The 24,365-nt window shown below is 33.7% G+C and overlaps 1 protein-coding gene across 6 annotated transcripts in view; it reads left to right on the top strand.

The window, feature by feature from the left end:
* LOC145962170 (uncharacterized) overlaps nt 1–24,365 on the top strand; it is a 146,542-nt gene that overhangs the window by 5,998 nt on the left and 116,179 nt on the right. For 2 of the 6 annotated variants that reach the window (XM_083083102.1, XM_083083107.1), the window contains exons 1-4: nt 5,572–6,407; nt 8,045–8,256; nt 9,190–9,728; nt 15,066–15,265. In XM_083083102.1, coding sequence (XP_082939228.1) covers nt 15,259–15,265 — 7 coding nt within the window. In that variant the 5' untranslated portion in view covers nt 5,572–6,407; nt 8,045–8,256; nt 9,190–9,728; nt 15,066–15,258. Of the gene's footprint in view, nt 1–5,571; nt 6,408–8,044; nt 8,257–9,189; nt 9,729–15,065; nt 15,266–24,365 lie in introns of those variants that run through there. The other 4 variants (XM_083083103.1, XM_083083105.1, XM_083083104.1 and 1 more) reach the window with 4 other exon arrangements.

Below are 24,365 nucleotides of genomic sequence, written 5' to 3'. Positions count from 1 at the left end.
AAAATTTCATTCAATTGTGTTTCATGAAACAAATATTAAAAAGATTTTACCAAGCCATAGAAATATGAAATAAAAATAAAAGCTTTTATATTTTCACATATTAAGATATGAAAATTGTAGAAATTCTAAAGAATAACTGATTGATCAATATCTCTACGATCTCTTTGCTAAAAAATATATTCGCAACAAAAATTTCGTCTTTTCGTGATTTGTTATTTGCAAAAAATTTGTATTGAGAACAAGATAAATTATTAAATCAGACTTGCGGGGATACATACGAGACATTGCAATCTCTTATTCTTTAAATATTTTATCTTGCAGACAGATCACAGTCTTCGTTTATTAATGTTTAATATAGACGTAGCTTTGATATCGCAAACATGGATTCTGATTGTTTTGTCTCGACTACTATATTGAAAATATAGTTTAATCTAAAGGAAAATGATTTAATCTCAGTGACTGATATTGATCAGCTTTATTTAGAATTTATTCTAATTCTCTAGAATCCTTGTGCACTTTAAATTCTAATCTAATCATTATCTCCATATTTATGATTTTTTCTGCTGCAAATATTTCTTTTATTTATTTCAAAGATTTTATAATTTTCTAAGAATGCAATAACAAAAACAAAAAAGTTTTACGCGATTTTGTAGAATTTTTTACATGTTTCGATTTTTTTTTAACTTATCACGAGGCGAAAGGAATTGAATTAGTATTGTATTCCGAGCGAAATAGGTCACTTCGATTCTAACGCTGCCAACATAAGAAATTTCATTTCCGGCTTTTCTCGCATTCTGTATCATATATTCTTTCTTATTTTTGATGTGCCTCGATGTGACGGAAGCGAAAAATACGTGCAAATCGATTATTCGCTACCATCATTATGGCGAAAATTCGAGATATAGATGATGACAAAACGCGAAAAGTCTTTATAACGACGTATAAAACGTGAATAATTCCTGATAAAATCTTATGGAACATTCGCTCTTTATTTGCAAACGAAGTGGCGATGTTGGTCCCCGAAATTGAAACGGGTTACTGATGCGCCTCTGCAAGGATTAATCATCGGAGATTATTGGCATACATACGTGTGAAAAAAGAGATCGAGTATTCTTGATAACTTGATTCTCTCTGTAGCTTAACGTAATTATTTGCGTAATGGACACTGTGTATGTAATAATATCGAGAGCGATATTTATCGTTTATGGAGAAGCTTAATTGATTATATGTAAAATAAGCCTCTAGTGATTTTACATATAATAATTCATGATTTTATGGGAAATAATTATAATGACGAGATATATGAGGCATTTTGTAATTATAACTGGAAAATTTAAATCCGCGGTATTACGACCGCGTGGAATTTTTTAAACGCATGCATCAGCACATCGCTTCTGTTTGACCGTCTGTTTTTATTTTCTCATTTTTTTCGGAGAGAATTCCTATCTTTCTCTCAAATTTCGCATTTCGTTAAAAATATTTTACCTCACAATTTCTGCATTTTTTATGCTTATATATGAAGAAAGAAAATAGAGGCAAAAATAATACTATTCATATGCAGTAGATAATAATAATAGTAATAATTATAATAATAATATGAAATTAATGGAAACATATTGATCATTTTGTTCTTATTATTAATTTCTTTTTTTTTATTATTCTATTCTTCAAATCCTAAGCGATAAAATGTATTATAATATATTCAAGGGGCAAAAATGTTTGCATTATAAAAATAATTATCTTACATTAGTATTTGTAAATATCAAAAATTGAGAGAATTTTATATCAAAATTGCCACAAGTATTGAAGCGAGAGTGAAATTAAATTTTAAACAAATTTTAATATAATGTTGACAGCATTAGTACTTGTTACTAAAACTACTTGTTCGGTGAAAGAAACATACCGCGCCGTTAGTGGTATCAGGGGACAATGAAATTACTGTTACTCATAGCAACTAGTTTGGCTCTTTGAGGTGCAAATTGGTGCATCTAACCAACACGTTGACCAATATGGTTTCATAGTCAGATCGATAGCACACTGAAACTAGATAGCAATGAAGACATTCTCATAGTGAACTGAGGAAGGTTCAAAGGATTAAATGGTGTTTAGAGGGGATCTGTAGTTTATCCGTTTAATAGATTTACATCCCATCATTCATGAAAGTAATATATATATTCTAGAATTACGTTTTGATAGGAGCAATATAGCGTTTATATCCAAAAGATCGAAAATTAATGTACAATACGAAAACTCTTTACATTTGAAACGTGACAAAGGTAGAAAGATTTATTTGTAATTATTTGTTTGCAATCATGTATGTTTATTTTAGTAATAAAGTAAAAATAATAACATTGTTTTCATTGAATCTGTAACGCGGATAATCGATTTTCGTTGACGTATGTTGCGCATCGGTATGCGTATTCGAGTGCATTAAAAGAGTAGATCGGTACTTTGATAAAATTTCAATATTTGTGTGAACTTGTGTTATCATTTATATTGGATCACGTATTTATGGGTAACGAATCTGTCACAGCGTATTACGGGCGATATGTGCATTAATTTTTGCATCATTTTATCACACTTTTTCTATTAGAAACTATACGGAATATGTCATTTCGCAAACAAACAAATTTATTATTATCGCAAGCTTTATCACTCTCGGCAAAAAAAATAGCGCCGTGCATTTAATCAACAGCCCTGTCCCAAATGGCCAATTTTGCGTGTTTATTCACTGAAATCTAATAGGCGGGTGTAATAATTAATCGTTTATAACAGGAATCTCTATCCGATAGTCACTCGCTAATAAAGCAGGTGAAGCTCGACGTGTTTTCACGTGATTTGATTTAAATTCAACTACACGTTCGATCGCTCGATTTGCTCGCTCGATTGGTCTTGTAATAATTAATTTATTATGCGAATTATTTGTATGCAATTATGTGCATTCAAAATATCGCTCGTCAAATGCGAAGTTGAGAGCAACAAGATGAGGTCATGAAATTTTTTCATTTTTCCGCATTGATACCAGAGAGACATCATATATGTGTGTATGACAAATATTTAAAACATATTTGTCATTCCCACATAAAAGCTCAATAATCGTTAATACAGCAGAAATGCACTTTAAATATAGTCAATCGGGATAAAAAAAGCGCCAGAAATACATATTTTTTGCGCTCGACAGGAATACATATATTATGTACGTTAATTCAAAGATACGAAAAATGCGCGACTTTAAGCTATCGCGTATTTTTGAAACTGAAAGTGAAATTTTTTGTTTCTTTTACCGCGATGGTGCGAGATTTCACTGGGAGCGATGCATTCAGCGGAAGGCCATACTAGGGTCCCTGTGCGACAAGAGATTTGGCTTCGTTTCCATCTCTCCCTTTTTTCGCTCCATTTCGCCGCCACTTTAGCGGAGAAACGTATTAAGTCGGGAAATGAAGGTCGTAAAGTCCCGGGTAGCTTTTTGCCACGGCAATCACACTCGACCGGAAGTTTCGCATTCTGCTCTTGGAACAGTTGAACGTACGAATGTGAAACTTTGTCTCGCAAAAGCGCGACTTGTCAATCTCTGCGAGCGAAGTGCTCTCCTTGCTGAAACTATTGTATCAATATATGTAAAAAAAGAAAAGTATTTCTTTTCGACTCAAGGATTTGATGTAGAAGCGATAGTCTGAATTGCAAAATGTTGTTAGCTCACTTAAATATATGATTGTAAAATTATAACGAATTTGAATTATAATGATTGAATAATTATTTAACAGTAAATTTGAAGGAGCATTATATTCCTCTGATGTAATTAAAAGCTTGATATTTTGCGGTTTTATCACTATATTATTATTTACAAATTACAAGTTAGAGCATAGAGAAAGAACATACATTAGCAATCTTTATTACTTTTTTATTAATTTGCAAAATATAAATAGAAAAATAGTTCTCTCACAATCTCACCGCACACTCATAATGGTGCGGTAATGATGGCTTGACACGAAAAGCTCGCATTGCTTTCTGATCACGTCATTACTTGCAATGATTGCTCGACACGAAAAGCCCTAGATTAATCCTTTATCGCGATTTAACGATGCTTCAGCTATATATGTTGCATGTTTTTTCTTAAAAAATTTCTTAGAATTTTCTGTTAATTTTTTTATGTTATTTTTTTATATAATTTTATATATTATATAATTTTATTCTTTTATATATTTAATTCTTTTATATAATGCATATAATCTGTCATGTGTTACATCATTAGTCACATTTTATCTTTTGAACGCAGAGAAATGGATATTAACAAATGCAATATTTTATATAAAATATTATATTTTATATAAAAGTATATTTGCAAGTAAGGAATCATTTTTTTTTATTAACGAATCATTTCAGGGTTTATCTTTCTTGTTTTAGTTTAGCCTACATCATGAATGTTACATTCGGCAAACGATGAAATCTCGTCGATGAAAACCCCTCGAAAGTTTGGAGCCGAGGTTACGCGGACGCACGTGGTTTTAATCGATTAATAAACGGCACCAGCGCGCATCTGTGTCGCGGTAATTAAAGAGAGGGTAAGGGATTTCCGGCATACGAGTATTTGTTCTTTGTTGTTGCTATGCGTTCATAACATTTCAACGTAAGCGCTTTTAATGCACGATCAGAACGAGAACGATTTGCCGCGAAATAATATCGAAATATAATGTTTTGTTGATACCGGAATGTAATTTTAATGTCGAATTAACGAGGAGATCTCGACGATTTTTTCGACGTCTCGTTTTCTATTTATCAGACATTATGAGCAATATTATCGATTCAACGATATAAAGAAATATCCTTAAAATATCCTCCTCTCTGTTCCGCGAATTTATTCTATAACGAAATTTTACTACGAAAATATTCGAGAATATATATAAGAGAGGACCGCAAAATACGTGTATGATTAAATCAATATTTTCCTCAGCGCGATACGTTTAAACAAGCCACTGGGGTAGCTAGCTCGCGGTCGGCTGGAGCTTTTTTCATGCGGTCACACACAAGGCGCATCCCTTGATACATATTAATTCTATCACTTTCATATGCGGCGTGCGATTCTGCGGATGCTCTCGCGGCCGGGGCCCAGTCACTATGTCCCACACCGTGGGATTTCGGTCTGCTAAGCATGTTGACAACGTGTAGCAACGCGCGTTGGATGCTGCGGCCTACGAACCGCGCGCACTGATCAATATGGAGGGGAGCTTGGTCGAAGCTAAGAGCGGGGGGATAGGGGTTAGTTTCAGGGGATGCTTCGGCGAGAGGGCTTGCGTCGGCGGCGTCGGCGGCGTCGGCGGCGGCGGCGGCAGCGGTGGCGGTCCCAGCGACGACGACATCGGCTACGCCGAAGGTCGATTTGCTGATGGTGGTGGTGGTGATGGTGGCAGTGGTGGTGGTTGGCGGTGGTGGCGGCAGAATGTGAGAACCGCGAAAGGAGAAACGAGCTCTCGCGGCCTTACCGCGCAGCTTTAGAGTCAGAGGGAGAGAGAGCGAGAGAGAAAGAGAGACAGAGAGGGACAGAGAGAGAAAGAGAGACAGAGAGAGAGGGAGAGAAAGAGAGAGAAAGAGAGTGTACGTACGTGGTGAGAGACGGTTCAGTACGTACCGCGACGTGGACGCGTCCGTAGCGCGCACTCTCCGGCCCTGACTCTACCCTTAACTGGGTCAACCCCTCGTACGGGATCCTCTGTGCATTAGCCCCACGAGGGAGAGGAGACCTCGGCAGTAGCAGTGCGCCCGCGGCCAAAGAACACTGCCGTAGAGGTGTCTCCGTTTCTCCTCTCCACTTTCGTTGCCCACGGAAAAGCGCGAATCGCCCGTTCGTATACTTAAAATACGGTACTTGTGCCCCTTGGATCGTAAGCGGGGAATTTGTCGAGTCAACTTTGCAGCAGGGAAATTCTTCCTTTAGGATTCAATCGCGTCGTAAAACTCCCACTTTGCATTTAAGCAGATTATCGGGGGTGGGGGTGCCTAGTTTTAAACGAGAGATATGATTGCATTTTTCGCGACAAGATTTATCGATAATCTATAAGTAGCTCTGTAGTGAAAGGCTCGTAGATGGAAATAGTTTCGCGAATATGATTTATGAATTAAACCTAATTAACATGAGTTTTCATATAACGAGGCCCTTTCAGAGGCAAGTTTTATCGACAGGTTCGACAGCTCGCTCGACAACAGGATCTTCGCGTCTACTTTCTCGTCGATCATTGTTGTAGTTGTTCAAAGTGCGTAGGCAGATCGGACGAAATAATCGCCCTACTTAAGGTCACATTCAACGCAGTTGCTCCGCGATGTCGTTCATGAATGCCAGTGATAGTGCGGCGATCGTACGAGACGTGTCGGCGTTGAATTTGAAGTGACGTGCCTGCGGAATCGAGTCGCTCGTGAGTGTTTGCATTACAATTTTGCGCTCTGACGTCTGTCGTTCGACGACACGCTCGTTGGCGCTACGTTCGTCGCAACCAGGTCAAGTGTGCCCGCACCACCGCTGACCTTCACGGACGCGGGATTCGGAATCTTTTTTACCCCCTCGTCGGTTAGCGCGCCACATTAACCACCGTAATAACTTGTCGTTTCTTGACATCAAGATTTCAGCCACTCACCCTTAAGATAATTGATTATTGCGTTTATTAAGGTTTTTCAATTTCTTCCACGGCTATATATATTCCTCCATTGCTGATAATATTACTCGCGGGTATAGTCTCGCCCTATGAATATTTATAATTTCACGGACAATGGCCGGGAAATGATCGTTCGATTAACTTTTAGCAGCGCAGTTTGTGATTTATCATAAATTTTTTTCAAGAAAACTGTCATGTTTATTAATATTTTATTGCTAAATTAAGATTATTTTTCGTATTCGTTATTTTATTTTTACAAGTGCTATTTTAATATGATATATAAAATCAAGTAATATTTAAATATGATATATAAAATCGCTAGGAATCCACGCTGGAAGCAACGTCAACGTTATAAATAACGTGACATTTATTATTTACCGAAACATCGCGATATATTTGAAAAATTCACGTTGTCTCGCGGTTTCTCCGCGTCGGAATTTTCAAGACATACCGTAGAGCTATCTTTTCCTCTTTTAATCTCTTGTGAAAAATAGTATATAGTACGATTTCTCGCGCGGTCTCCAAGGACCTCGCTTCCGAATGTGACGTCGCGATCCGGAGGACCCGACGGATGTTTCAAACCCGCGCTATACATTTTCGTTTTAGGATCGCGCGACTGTATTTCCGGCGGGAGCATCCAGGATATTTCCGCGCTCGTTTCTAGAGAGTAATCTCTGGAGATATGCCTCGGGTAACGGGATACGTGTCGGGTCAGGTCTCTCGTCTTCGTGTAAAGTCTCGTTCATCCTGCCGCAAGCGCGAATCCTTCGATCCACTTCGAGTAGCGCGTTCGTCCGGGATATTCTTGGAGGATAGGAGCGATAATCCGCTCTTAAAGAGAGGATCTTTTTAGTAGCGCGAGTCACAGCTTACGCCGGCGCGATAAAGGGCAGCGCCATGTATAAGGAATCGTTAATGATTTGTTGAAAATAAATAAAATTAAAATAATAGATAAAATTAAAATCGTTAAACGTTTTTCAATTTTGGAAAGTTCGCGCGACACACGCTCTATTCAGCGCGAACGTATATGAGGACCGTATTGATGGGAGAGAATGCGAGAAGTTATCGTTTGCGCTCGATGGACATATTAATGCATTCACGATTAAATTCAAAGGCACATTGTAGTCATATGAAAGCTTTTTTTGATTAAAGTATTTCTCTATTGGATTAATTTTTGAGAATAAATATCGTATAATGCATAATTAGATCGTAAAAATTATTCTCATTTTTGTTAATTCTTTATTTCGTATACGATTAATATTAGGCATTCATCACGTGTTTTACGCGTTCTGAAAACGCGATTGATCAACTTGTATTATATGAAACATGCATATGAACAATGCACGCAAATGTGTTGATCGGTAATGGTTGGTCTTTATCGAACCTGGCGTTTCTTTTAGCCAGCAACGAGTCCACTTGCTGTTGATTAAAGAGGGATCTCCGTGACTTCGATGAGAATTTTTCTTTGAACTCGGAATCGAGGAGTTCGTCACCTTGCTTCTTATTACTGAAAACAGTCGTAATTCTCGTTGATCTTTCAAGATATCACTCATATTCTCGCGCTACTATCAATATTTCTATAGAAGATGTGGAGCGAAGCCTGGTTGTTTAGGTATTATTATTCGCTTGTCATTCTCGTTTTTCAATTCTATCGACAATTTTGTAAATTTCATTTAAAAAAAATATTGTGTGCTATTTTCCAATAATTATACCTTTTGTATATTATCGTTAATATACTTCTTGCTTTAGTATCATTAACAATTTTCATTATTAATCCTCAGAAATACATGGACTTGAGTAGATATGGCTAGATTTTTTATTATTTTTATTTACACTATTATGCTATATAACGTAAATTTAACTAGGTCGATATTGGTGAGGTCCCGTCGAGACCAATTAATTAATAAAAAAAAAGTAACATAAATGAGCATTCATAATGCTTCCCACAAAATACATTTTATTTTTTTATTTTAAATATTAATTTTCATGATATTAATATTCATTAAAATATATTCACAAATAAATAATGATTTTAAATATTTAATATTATATTTTTAAATATATTTGCTTATTGAAATTATATTATTATAAGTGTTCTCTTTGTCTCCCAATAATTAATTTCCATTTTCAACGACCATTTTCAAATTAAATTTATAAACATTTATAGATATTTACGGATGTAAATTATATGAAAGATAATCATTTATTTTGATTTATGAATATAATAATCGTAAATACTTTTATTTTATATTAAATTTTCATACGATTATTTGTTTAAGTAATATCTAATGCTGCATCGCGCACGTCACATGATCCACTAAATTTACCTGCAACAGAGAGAGAATTTCCGTGAATATTTTTTATCATTGATATTTTTGATATCGGAGCATATTGGAAATATACACAATCGGTGAAAAGGAATTTCGAGGCTATTCCCTATCTTTAATAATAACCTTGCTGTCGACGTGGTTCGCGACTGTCATTGAAATCGATGGTTATTAAGGACGACCATTTTATTAATACGTCCCTATTACTTTCCACGTAGCAACTGTACGTCGCACGGGGAGAACTAAGAGATCGAATGAGAACGTGAGAGCGTGATCGGAATAAAATAGCAAGAGAATACCAGCAGAAAGAATTAAAGAGGTGCGCGGACGTTGGCGCGTTTCGAGAGGGAGCGATTCTCGATATCCCATTAATAGGTAGTGGAGAATAATGCACGGTGATAAAGGATAACTCGGTATATGCCCTCGGATAATATCTTCTGCCAAGGGATTCTCTTCGATTCTTGCGGACACCTTGCAACGCGATAGAACCGATCGATGACGTATGTGGGATAATTGAGAGACTCTTAAAAGTTCCAGTGCATTTTCCACATCCTTAAAAATCTCAATCTCAAGCTCGGAGAAAGTTGTGAGGATATTCATTTTGGAAACGGATTCTGCCGATTTTTCGGACAATTTAACGTGCTCGCGCTAGTTTTACGAGTTTCAGTGACATGTTATTCGATATTAACAGATCGAAGTGCGATATCCCCGAAGAATTCTATCGAGGAACATCCTGGGTCATCGAGAATCATCGAGGGTAATTTTTGCATGTGTTAAAAATAATAATTTTTGCATGTGTTAAAAATAATATTTTTTATTATTTAATTAGATTTATTGTTTAAGATTTAGAATGCCATGAAATCAAGGATGCAATAAGATGCTTTCTCTTAATGGAAAGATTATCGTTTTATTAAAGATTATATGAAAAACTTAATGTTCGAAAATAGTCTCCACGCACAAAAACGCATCTTATCGTAAATGTTTAGCTTCGTCGCACTGAATATATAATACTTATTCGAGAAGCCAATATACGAATACGTATAAATTTTTATTTTCTTCTTTGCCTTTCCGCTCGGAGACATTGTATTCGGTCAAATTTAGGAAAGCCACGTTCTCTCCTTCTTCTTGAACGAGAATAGTACAATATAGATGTAACAACATGCATAGGTGCATTTAAATGAATTTCACAAATTTTACAAATGCATAACTATTTAAAAAAATAAGAAACAATAGTTTTTATTATTATTATATATTTTTAATGTAATACTTTTATATTATTTTCTATATTTTGTACTTGTCCACGTTTCTAAAAAGAGATTGATGATCATTAATTTGACCAAACTAATTTTATGTTTATATTCTGATAATTATATTCTGATATTCTGATAAATATATAAAAAGATTAATCTAATTGAAAGATATTTAAATCTAAAGATTATTTATAATCTTTAGATTTAAATATCTTACAATTAAGAAAAAAAAAAAAATATATATATATATATATATATATTATATATATTTTTTACGCTCTTCAAGCGCACTGTCAAGACTTTGATCCGCCTATGCACGTCAACCGTATCCATAAATCCGGAACGAAGAGATGCTGCGCGACTTTTCAACGAGTTCGATTGCTCGGCGGAAAGTCTCGAGAATTTGTGTGACATTCAGCGAACATTGGTTTCGCGATGCTACATATTCGCAGCGCGATAAGTATCGCGGATGCGAGGAAACCGGAAATTCCTGCAATCTGCGATCCCGCATCGATCCCTTTATTCCCCCTTCCCGAACGGAATCCGCTTCTGCATCCTCACTGTTGTGTTGCCGGCTCCGCCATTCTTTCGCGCACATTTTCGCATTCTCTTCCATCAAGCCTTTCATTTCTTCCGCTTTTGCATTGCTTATATCTACCATTGTTGTTGGAAAGTAACGGTCCGATGTGTTGCGCGGCAGACGGCAAGATCGATTTATTCATTTCACTTGATTAATATTAAACATTCACTTATTTGTTTTAACTACTTTTTTATTTTTTGATAATGTATTGCTTTTATTGCATTATGAATATTTATAAATATTAATATTTTTTCTGATAAAGTTTCGCATATTCACAAGTGTGCAAATGACAAAGTTGTTCCAGATAATGTACTTAAAAAAAATGTACTTCTTGAGAATATTTTCATCATATATTTAATGATAAAAATATGCGAGCACTCTATATTCTTAAGCAAATATTATTTGTATATATGTATATGTATTTAATATTACTTTTTTTATATATTATATATATCATAATGAAATAATGTACTGTCTCGTACATGAAAATTTTATCTACAATAAGCTCAGCCATTTATTTCACCATCAATTTGCTTTTTCTCTTCAGTTTTATTATTTGTCTTGCGCTTTTCTTGTATCAGTCTTCTTCTGTTTCTCTTTCTTTTTCCTTGTACTTTTGTCTGAAAATATTCATGAGAGCAAGAAGAGCAAGAGAAGTTATTGTATGCTGTGAAATACTTTTCTGGGATCAGCCACGTTGATCCTTTTACTGTCGCTTCGATAAGTCTCAAACTTTTGCACTTTCGTCGTGAAAATTTCTCCTTTGCCGTTTCCAGAAATCCTTCTATACTTGAAAATACATCCTTATATCATTATATTTGAAGATGAGTCCTCTTGACGTTCTTATAAATGCAGAGAGAAAATGATACTTTGTATCTTCGTCAAATAAGATTTTCAAATGCAAATATTTGAAAAATATTAATCAAACACATTGTCATACTTTATTGAATTGTCATTTTAAAGAGAGATATCTAAATATAAAATATTCGTAAAATTCGAGTAAAGCATTGTCTAAAAACGATTTTTATTCATGTAAAACTCACGTTCTCTCTTTTTCTTAGATCTTATAATCTACATTATCTGCAAAGAAAATCTCTGACGAGAAAAATATTATTGAGAATCTTGTTCCTTATCTGAAAATATTTGTCGAACTTCTTCTTTCCCCTATTTAAACATTTACGGATTCTAAGACAAAGGTCAAAGGCATATGCTACAGACAATTGTAGGATTCTCAAGGATCAGTACCGTTGATCCTTTTATTTCTACTTCGATAAATCGCGAGCTTCGGCAGATTCGCCGCGAAATTTCTCCACAATCGCTATTGTAAATCTTTCCAAGTTTTATTTTTTTTCCGGGTCACATTTTGCGATAAGAACAATGGCACGAAAGTCGTGTTTGCTCGAATCTGTAGGATCTCGTCTCTTTTTTTGTTGCTCCAAAATACTGTTTCCACGCGAAAGAAAGTACGATACGAAGTAAAGATACCCCCTCTCTTTCTTTCTTTTGAATTCGGTAAATTTCAAACTTTGACATTTTTACTACATAAAACTTCTTTGTTGCCGCATGCGCATAAATCCTTGTGACTTTTCTTGATTCGCGGAGGTTCGATCTTTCCTTGAAATAACATCGCGGTTGAAACGCCGTTTACTACTTATTACAGCTTCTTTTTCACGCAAAATTGTGCTTACGTCAGATGAAAGGTATTGCGGTTTTTTTTCCGCTTTTCTCACATCTAAAGTGTTTTCGTCGAGCGTGCAGTTTCGTTCTTGACGAAAACTTCTTCTCAACAACTCCGCGTTTGGTTTGCTCGATAAATCTCGAACGCTCGAGCGATAATCCATAAATCTCATGTCGACAAACTCTCGTCTGTCAACTTTTCGACGTCTTGACCGCAGCATCGACATCTCTGTCTTGCTCGGGACCGTTTCTTTTTCATTCCGGGACTTTTGCTTGTGTGCTTTGCTCCGTCTCTCGGGTGAAAATATTTTTACAGGGGGGTAGAGAAGTTTTCGAGCGCGTGCACCGGCGTCGTCGCCGTTTCGCTCTTGTAACTATCAGTCCGATAAATCTCCAACTTTGGTAGGAGCCGGCATGTTCCATAAATTTGCCAACCCGTTTTCCGTGAACTCTCATCGTCGCTCGACTTTTCCGTGTCTTGACCGTTGTCTTGTCTATTGTACGATAACGCTGTTCCGTGCCGAGTTTATAAACGCGTCTCTTATGGAGTCTCGCACGATCTCTTCCTCCACGTCTTCCTTTTCCTCTTCCTTCGTTTATCTCTTTTCACTCATCCTCCTGTTATCGTGGGTGCGCGCGTCATATTTCGTAATCGAATATCGCGTATCGGTCAGTTTTCATCTTATTTTTTTTGCCGTTCGACTATTTGCGGTATCCAGCTTACTTCGCATTTTCGTCGGTATGTTGTGCACGACAAAATTTCTTCGGCAAACGCATAAATACGCCACGACAGCAGGATAGAAGCGATGCAACCGAACTTGCTGCTTGCGATTCTTGTAACAAGCCGACCCTCCACCCTTTACGAGGGTGGCACAGAACGTGCCGACGTTTGCGATGTAGACTTGAAAAAAGTTTGCACATTCTGTTTTATGTACACGGGGGGTTGCATACGAGGCGAGTAGCCGTAAGATTCGTTTACAATGCACTTTGCATTGTCGATGAATATACGCATGCACATAAAGGCGACCATATAAACGAACGTTAAACAAAATTTATGGCATCATCGTCACGATATTATAGGCATTTTTCTTTACGATTTCTCCTCTGTCGTCCCTTATGAAGGGGTAAGGGACGCGTAAATTCGATAACGCTCTTCCGTAAAGCTACTCGGCCGCGTTAGATTTTACCTTCGCCATTGCTTTTCGGAAAGCGGAATTCGAGGACAATATCCCAATTTACGAGGCGGCTTTACGTCCCGGTGGAAAACTCGAAAATGACTCGACGTAATCCTCGTAAATTTCGCGAAGCATTGCGGAAAAAGGAAAACAAAGGGAGAATCTCGATGGAGTTCTCTTCCTCTGCCTACTTATCAGTGGCAGACGCTGCCGACTCCCGAGAGGGAAATTTTTCTCTTCGCGGACAAAGAGTAAAATTTTTACTACTTTACCTCTTGGCTTTTGGAAAAATCGAATAAACTCCCCAATTTAGACCTGTGTGAAAGATGGAACCGAAATTATGATATTTATGAATATATCGATAGGATATCTCGAAGAACAGAATACAAATTCGAAATTATGTTATTCTGCAGAATCGTAAAATTTCATGTAACGCTTAAAATAATTAGAAGATTCTCTTTTTTAGATTGTAAAGTGATGATTGATAAACTAAATAATGCTAGTTTCAAGAGAAATTTTGTAAAATGCCGAGTATTATTCGAATATACACATAACCGATGTATAAATATTCCAAAAATAATTGTTTAGTTTCAGAGGTACAATGAGAGATTTTTGAGAGTTTTTTATATTTTATTGAATAATATATACACACATGCATATACATACATGTTCATTCTATTAAATATAACAAAGTCTATTATTTCCGAAGCAGTGCTTATCGTATTGTTTCAACCTCGATTTCCACGCTACGATACGACACGCACATATTACAAAAAACTACGCTCTTTTGCAATTTTACCTTATATATATCAATGATTTCGATCTGACATTTAGAAAAGTTCATAATTCTAGTAATGTGGGTCGCGTTGATATCAAAACGATACTGCAAACGATATAGATTATAAGTAGATTAAAGAGGAATATGTGTATAGGATATATGTATAGAATATATATATATATGTATAGAATATATATATATGTATAGAATTTCGAAAATAATATTGCTTTAAGTAATAAAACGCATGTAATACATATCTTATTAAATGCTATTAAATTATAAATGTATTTTAATATAATTTTGAAATTGATTATTGCATTCATTGTTTTGTTATTGGTTTCGGCTCAAATACTCAACTGTAACAATAAAGAATTGTAGCAACATTTATTATTAAACTCTTTTGATTTATACATATGTTTGTACATGTAAACGTTTTCAACATTATTTGTGTATTATCGTTTGAAAATTTATTCATAAATGAAAGTTTATATTACTCCCAGCAATTTATATGTACATTATATTCACTTTTCAAGTATATTACAGTTTATAAATTTGTGCTTTAATACTAATGTATTTATTTTATCACATTCTAATCATAATCTATATTAATCACAATTTATATTATTGCTTGCAGAAAGTGCTGAAATATGTTTGTGAAGCTCGTGGTTCGCGTTGCTCGCCTTCCTCCGCATCTTTCATGTTAAAAGTAAAATTACGCGCATCGGTATCTCAAAATCACCTCTTGGACACGTCGACAACGCGGTGCTTGTCTAACGAAAAATAAACCATAAGAGGAGCATCGAGGAAAGGTGCGATCATCACTCGGCATGAAGGGTAAGTCTGTTTGTATTTTAAAATCTTTTCTATCATTCCAATCATAAAACTCAATACTTCATAAAGCAATACTTCACAGCTACAATTATTTGTTGAAAATTGCTAACGCAATGCAAACAAATATTACAAATATTGCTCTCGATGAAGTGTTTATCGAGTTTTCGACTCCTACAAAAATTGAATTTTTTATTATATATAGGATATAGATTTTTTATTATATGTAGGAAAGATAAGGACATCAAGTATATATATATATATATCCAATTAAAAGTCACATTTTTACTAACAATAAGTGTGATTTATTAGGTCCTCGAAAGTGCATTTTTTTAACAGATGCTTGACACAGTCGAGCAGCAAGACAAGCAATCAAAAGCAAAAGCACACTCGAGTATTTTGTCAATGTAACCGCGTCCCAGGGGTTGTATAAATGCGAAACGCAATAAACGATGCGTATGTACATACATATGCGCGTTCACTTCGTTACTTTATGAACAGTCAGTTTGATGAATTACATTGAATGACGATTTATTTCTCATGCAAATAAATTTTGTGGCGCGCGATTTAATAACGCCGATAAAAATCCTTCTCTGCGCACGACATCGTGATACGTTACAGTTAAATTCGTTGCGTGCGAATTGCTGTGTTGGTAGAGCATATGCGAGATTTTAATCGTGTATAATAGGTATAGAGCGCGTGATTTTTTTTTTGAAATTTTATTTCTTGTCGAATTGCCTGTGCCCTATATTCGTTTAAAAAAAGATTCCGTTACGCGTATACGGTAATAAAAGTATCGATTGCAATTCAAATCACCGTTATTCGAATCTCCATTTTATGTTTTACTATCCAAGTGTTCTGCTATTCGAACATTTTATTACTCAAACAGATTGTTGTTGCCATGCAACATCTCTTCCCCTATCGAAACAGGAATATTTCAAGCAATGTTTACTTTCCAAACTCGAAGCTTTGCTTCCTCGCTCGCATTCAGGGCATTAAATGGAGGTTAAAGAAGATGGTTAAAGAATTTACAAAAATAATATAGTTTAACTTAAACATATTAAATAATATGCATGACTTGAAAAAACTATTAATTTTTTAAGCATCTACTATTTCTTTCGAAAATTAATTATATCATATAAGATTAGATATAAGATTGTTTAATTGTTCTATTATCTGGAAACTTGCTTACTTCCTGTTTGTATCATTCTTACTTGGATATCATTATAATTTGGATAGCGGTTTTATCTGGTATTGATTAACAAAATAGCATCCGCGATAATATCATATTACTTAGTTATCAAAATTATATTTTCCGCGCTACCGAGATGCCAATCAAAATGCAAATTCGTGATCAGCAACATCACGATGAGGACGATTTCGCATAGCTGCATGGTTAGTAAATTACATTCTTTGATGGTTCGGGCGTTCCCGGAAGTATGTATCAAAGTCCCCGGCGGCAACTCCGTGAAAATTTCCGGAATTTCGCGTTGGTCCTACGAAAAGCAAATCCAGTGGCGAACATTACATGGCCATAGAGTAACAGCTGTTTTGCATAACCCAATTAGCAGGTGGCGCGTGCATATAGAATTAAACTCAACATTTTACTGACATTTACGTTGAAAATCGAAATCTTTAACCTTCGTTTATCGGTTTCGGCCGCGCGCTTTTTTTTCTTAAGATTATTCTTAATTACAAAATAAATTAAAAATCTGACCGGTTATTTATAATCTGCAATATTATCCGGCAATCTGTAGAGATCCGTTGGATCCTCAATTAAGGAGCGGGCGAGCAGTGACTTGTCATTCATTATTCATAAACCGTAAGCCATTTGAGCTCCGTTCAGTAGGCTTTATTAAAACCTCAGTTCGCAAAAGCAGTTTGCTAGCACGAACATTAATTAGCAAAATACCGTCTACGTTCCCGAGTAAAAAATCAACTTTTAAATAAATCGGAAATTCGATAGGTAAAATATGATAGACCAAAATAAAATAACGCAAATTGAACAAATTTTTTGATGTATCAAAGAAAAGTAAACAATTTCTTTAAAGTTAGGTCATGAAATTAAATTATTTCTGCTGGAAAGGAAAATTATTGATAATGCAAACACTTTACTATACTCCTCCAATTTTCTTTCGACACTTATTTCTTTTGTTATTTTACAGAGTTACTTTATGATAATAAAAGTTAATTAAATTGTTGATGAATCGTCGAGTTGATAAATAACGTGCTATAACAACAGAGTGTTTTGTTAATTTATGTACGGCGTGTCTTCGGACTATGTCGAATAATCGAACATGAAATAATTGGCGTGATCCAAGTCGCGTCCCGGCGCATGCTAATCGAATCTTGTCTCTGCCTGTTATAATTAAAGTCTTCCGTGCTCAATTGGTCGCGTGTGGTACATTCGCAAAATTCAGTAGATTCTCTATGAAATGACAAAATAACGGAGCTCCAATTAAAGATTAAATTTTTCCGAGTAATTGAAATGCCTTCATATTGAAATATTAAAAACCAAATCGCCAATATTATATTAAAAATTGTTAAATATAATATATTGAGTAATTGTTAAGAAGAAAATGTTGTAATATATAAATTTGACAAGATTTTGATAAAAATATTTTATTGCATGAAACTATCATTATCCAATATATATATATATATATATATATATATATATATATATATATATATATATATATACACATACATACACACATTTTTCTGGATATTCAATAATTAAAATATATTATATCCAATAATAAAAAATCAAAATATTTTTTGGCATAATTATTTCTAAATTTATACATTATCATTCATTTAATCTATCAATTTTTATAAATTAATCAATTGAATTTACATCCCTATCTTTTCTATCTTTTTTAAACACACACAAAATCTGTTATCTAAATTTTTTAAATTATATTGAAATAATTATATTATGATAGACATTTTAATTGAATTTTTTTAAATTCGAAATTATGTTAAAATATTTTTAATTAAATCGTAAAAGAAATAACTGATTAATTTTCAAATACAGAATCATGTAAATATCACTATATATATCGAATATATATCGAAACTTTTAGTTGCTTCAATTGGGCACAGTTTGATGCGAAGTACAAATGTCTATGTGATTCCACGATTAACTATAATCGTTATGATGTTTATATGTATGTGCGTATATATGTGTGTATATATTGCCAACGCAAATGGTATATCGCGATCACAAATCTAATACTGAGTTATTCGGATGATGCTGTATAGGACCGACTCGCGTAATATGCATCTTGCTCTGACTCATATGCATCGCTTGTAAATCATTTCGCCTGCTTTCTGTCTCGATGTCAACATTCCTAAACTCAAATTAATGTTTCTTCGAAAATTGGCGAATCGTGTGCGTGGAGAATAAAATATATAATTACACGGATATTTGTTGAAATTCGTCGGATATCTTTCGCTTTCTCATCTTTCGTAAAAATTGCAGCATAAAATATTCACTAAAATATTCACGACAGCACCACGATAATATATTGATATATTAGAAAAATGCAATTAAAAGTTCGAATTGTGTGAATATGAAATTAATTTAAAACTAATTTTAAGCGGTTGTTGCGAAATTTTCTTTTCTAATGAGCAAATAGCAATGCCTATAGAAATATTGCATCGCGACGAGAAAGATAAATATAAATTTAATAATAATCATATGAATAATAAACATATAAACACAATAAAGTTGATTATGTACAATAAAATTAGGTATTTTTCTTACATTGTTGTCGAATTGCAGTTACCCTTTACATTACATTCATGTTACTGCCTTGAAACGTGAATATCATAAACTCGCAATAATAAATTATTCTTGATAATTTACGGCAGTCCATACTGCTCGCATTGATGATAAATTGTTCCCGTTGTTTTTGCCGCATAATATAAACGTCGGTATGCACATGAATTTACATCACGTTTTAATTACGTCTTTCCGTGACGAATATTTTGCTCAGTACGAATGTTTCGCAAATATTTGTCTCGCTGGCTTTTAAATGCGCGGGTATGATTGCGTGAAATTTTCAGCAGAAAAGGCGCTTTGCATAAACTGCACAGTTGCCTGCCGTTTGTGTTACAATTGCATCCCGTCATACGGACTGCATTTTAAAGGCAGGTGTCGAAAGTGCTTTAAAGTTTTAAAACTGCATCATCGCGCGTTATAAGAAAACCCTTTTCATGGCGTTGCCAACATTTCTATATGCATCGCTTTTAATTGTCTGAATTTAAGATGTAATTTTACGGGCTACGTTTGCTCGGGCTAGAAAAGAGATCTCACTCGCGCAAAATATCTTTTTAAATTTACCTCACATTTATATAACTTGAGTTTTTTCTACAATTATTTATAATTTAAACTAATTTAAATTATCTCTTTTATCCCTCATTTTTCTGCCACTATCTCAATATTATTATATATTTAATACATTATATATGTGTTATTCTCTTACATAGCATCGTGTAATTGTGTTATTTTTGCATCAATTACGATTCTAAAGAAAGATTGAATAAATCAAGTTTATTTAATCTTTATTTAGAGATAATAAAAGATAAACAAAGAATGAATACATTTAATTTACATTAAGTTTAGTTACTCTTTATTTATCTTTTATTATCTCTAAACAAGGAAAAATAATTAATAATTTACAAATAAATTATTACGAAAGATAAATCGGTTTTAGCACGATTAGAAATATCATAATCTTCAGTAATTCTTAAACTGTCTTGAAATGAATAGGCGAACAATGAGCGTCTGACAGAGATAAATGTATAGGTGATCAATTCTCATTTGAAAAATAATAAAATTATCTCTGTTTTTAATATATCTCGCATTAATTCCAGACTCGCATTCGTTAAATTATGACATTATAAGTAAAATGACGCGCTATAACGATAATTTCAATTTCTATAGAATTCAATATCGATATTTCGATTTATATAAAATTTTTGCGTAATATCCTTGATTTAATTCTCACTTTGAATTGGAAGATATTAATCGAGGTAATTTTTTTCGAGATAATTGCTTGAAATTATTATCGCTGATACAATTACATAAAGTATATTCTTCTCGAAATTATCTCTTTGTTTATCTTATGATCGAGAAATCCTATGAAATCTTATGAAAATGTTTGAATAAATTAATATGACGAGTAGAGATTTGAAGAGCAACATATACACGTGTCGAATTCTCAATACTAGTTCTAGGATACTGTACGCAAAGCCTCTCATTATTAGCAAGGAGTAAGATTTTAAGTTATGCAATAACTTCGTTCCGCCGTAGGCAACTCTGGTTGTAGGAAAGCTTTCGTAACTTTCTAGTATTACTCACTCATAACTTCTCTCTATCGTGCTTTAAATGCTTCCTTCGAGGAAGACGTTTTAAGAATCCTGCGCCGCGGATTTCGAACAGAGGGTTGTCAATTAAAATTTCAGAATGAACTCTTTTCGTGCAACCTAAAGCAATTACGATACGATAATTAGATAAGAAGAACGCGGAATACGTGACTTAATTAACAAATTTTAATGGGAAATGTTTTGACAGTGTTTATGGTAAAGTTCTTGCCGCGCAATTATATCGTGATTATTATTAAGTAAAGCATAATATCGCCTCACTATACACGAAAACTTTATTTGGAACCTGATAGAGTATAATATTGAAATTTTAGAAATCTTATTAATTGCTTCAACGAAACTTCTAACGATGAGAACTGTGTTTAATTTAATAAATACGCCATCTAAGTTCCGGAATAATCGAGAGGACTTTAAGCTCTCTGGAAGTAAACGGGAGCTTCGGAAGGAGATAACGAGAAGGAAGTCGGTCGTAGCAGGTGTTAATGGGAAGGATAATCCTTTAGTTTTATCCTACGAAATCCCTGCCTGTGTCTAGACGTTAATTATGTTATCCACGTCTGCCAGATGTAATACTCAGTTTGGGACTAATTTGAAAATTCTTAAGAACTTTTTATGTTCTTACGTTCTAATATATAATACCATTCGATTCTAAAAAATTACAATTTTATATATATATCTTTATCATTAATAAGATTATCGATTGTATTCGATGACTCCAATGAATAAAATAATAGTATTTATTATTCTTTCTCAATTTTTTTGCAGGCAATAAAGAGAAAGAGAGATGCTATATATTTTATAGTTATTAATAAAAAATTGTCAAGTGTACGGATATAAAAAAAATTTCGATGATATTCGATTTTATTTTATTCATCACTTTATAAATATTTCCTGATAAAGTAACGTTATATTTTTTTTGGGTCGCAACACAATTTCAAAATTTAAAAATACATTTGAAAAATTCGGCAATCGACAATTTTTAATTATTCTCAAAGAGAGACTAACGCGATATAATAATGCTTGGCATCGAGTGCATTTTTTCGACTTTTTTATATTTCTCTTCATTCGCGAAAAGATCAATATTTATACAAATTTGATGGTCGCGCGTGAGATGACTGGTGATTTCGAGAGCGAGGCATAACTGTGAATCTGTCACGATAAAATCCACGATGGTTGCGAAGCCTGCAGCTGAATATCGTTTCGTAAATATTCGATAAATCGGTTACTGCTATATGCATGCTGTTTCAACCCGAAAACGGGGTTAAATTTCTATACGTACCCCAGAGCTTGGTTGGATGTGTTTTAGGATTGGTTCGTGACCTTCTTGCGTATGTTCTATATTCTAACCGTCATGAAACGCGACCTACTTAAACTTCCTTCCGCGATCAAGATGCTAATAAACGCGACCGACATTCCCGTATCTCGCGATCGTAATATCAAGTCGATGTTAGGTTCTTAATAGTCAATCTTATTAAACATCGAAATTTGAATTCATGGACGATAATATAAAAAAAAAGATTCTGCTTTTAATCTAAATTCTGCTTTTCTGCTAAATATCGAATACATATTTGCCACTGATGTTTTTAAATATCCTAAACCGTAAATTGAAAGCCAAAGATGAAATATGAAAAATATACATTTTTAATAAAATTATTTATAATAATGTAATAATTAAACTTTAATTTAATTGGCTAATTTTTAAGCCAATACAGAAAGATAATAATATATATAAGTAAAATATATAATTAAACAAAACTTAGACGTTTTTGACTTTCTTCTTTTCTTCTTAGTAATATGACTATAATATTATATATCTAATTATCCTCCACTCGATCATCAACTTTAAAGGATTTTACTATTATTACACAGTGTCTCCTACATGTAATATTAAAGTCTGCGCATAAAAATATATCGTTCGCTGTGTATAATCTCCTAAAAATACTCGGTTTATTTTTATCGCGACATCTCCTTTTTAATTTTATATCCTTTTTATCTTATTTTTAACATGCTCTTTTCTTTTAATATAAATGAAATCTATTCCTCTCTCTTCTTTCTTTAAATTTCTATTTCTTTGATTTTTTGCAATTATATAAATTATTCACACTAATTATTTTAAATATTTACACGCTATTTGTCTTTTTTTGGCATAATATGATAAGATGCTTGTGCCATATGAATAATGTAGAATCATCATTGTAAATATTCTTCGTATTTTTGCTGCAATCATAATTTCTATCCTCTTTCATTTTTTTACTACTTCATCTGTCTTCAAGTCATGCTTTTCCTCATAAGGTGTTAATTAACTGGATTAGCAACCGCATTCACTCTTGCAGGTCGATTGATGTATATGTGTATGTGTGTATGTGTGTATGTATATATGTGTATTCGTACGTGGTTCTCTTTTTTAACAACCCTCTTTACCGACGTGTTTTACCGTCGACAGCGCTTTATTAAGCCCCATTCGTGACTAGTTTTTCATTCCTCACCCCGGACCGTTCTACGTGGGATTTTTCGTCTCTATCCGTAGCAACAACAGCGTTCAGGACCTCGCGAAAAATTTTTCGCTCGGGAAACTGACCAAGGTTCCAGCTAAATGCGCAAAAATTAGTGAATTGTCTAGTTAATAAAACGGAAAATATCTCTGCATTTAACGTCTTTGAAAACAAGATTTACGAGCTTCAAAATGGCATAAAGCATGCAGTGCAAAAAGTATAAGTAAAAATAAGTTTTGCAGAATATAAAATATAAATGCGTGCAAGAGAGGACGTAAATGTCTTTTTCAAAGTTAAAATAAAAATGATAATAATAGAATATTTAACAACATGCGACCTGCGATTTTTCTTATGAGGAAAAATGCAAAATAAATGAGATGTGCTTAATTTACAATACCTAATTTACAATACTTAATTTATTATACAATTTAACTCAATAAATATGGTAAATTAAAGTCGTTTCAAAAATGCATTTCACGATGGATTATTTTGTGATTGCAGCAATATATTTAAAAGCATTTGATCAATAGTAAAGCAGGAATTTTAAAGTACAGACGTACTTTTCACTTGTCGCTTTCATAGCATTTCGATAGTTCAAACGATAGATCGAGTCCTTTTACTCGCGTTCAGCGTCTCGTGGGACATTTCGAGTAAGCTTTTCAATTGCTCGATTCGTTTCTATCAATTGCTATGAATGTTGATTCTACGATCCAACTGTAGCATCAATACTGGAAAAAATATCGATCCAGATTACAGATTAAACGTAGTTATTCTCAAAAATCGCGCATATAAGCTGCTTTGTTAATCACTTATTTATGAATATGTTATTTATGAAAATATTATAAGTCAGAGAGATAGTGTTTTACAGTTTTTATATTTCGTAAAAAGTTACATTACTTTACTTTATATTATATTATTAGATAAAAATACATGAAAATGAAGAATTATTTTATATTCAAAGCACACATAAGGCATAATTAAATACAAAGACAAAGTTAATAATCAATAGAAAAACAAGCATAAATATATTATAGAATGATGTAATTGATAAATAGATAAAATAGATGACATTTATTTTCTGAATTTTAAATCTTTATTAAAGATTTAAATTAAGCTAGCAGAATGACTGATATAAGTGTATATTTGTGATATAAACTGTGAAATTCAAACGCTTTGATCGTATTGTGTTTGATGTTGTATTTTTTACAACCAATGTATTT

This window comes from Camponotus vicinus, unplaced genomic scaffold (assembly GCF_025532165.1).
Source record: "Camponotus vicinus isolate PSW18456_S1 unplaced genomic scaffold, iyCamVici1.0 SCAF_11, whole genome shotgun sequence".
Taxonomy (NCBI): Eukaryota; Metazoa; Arthropoda; class Insecta; order Hymenoptera; family Formicidae; genus Camponotus; species Camponotus vicinus.
The sequence above is the reverse complement of the archived record's forward strand: the minus strand, read 5'-3'. Positions and strand labels throughout refer to the sequence as shown.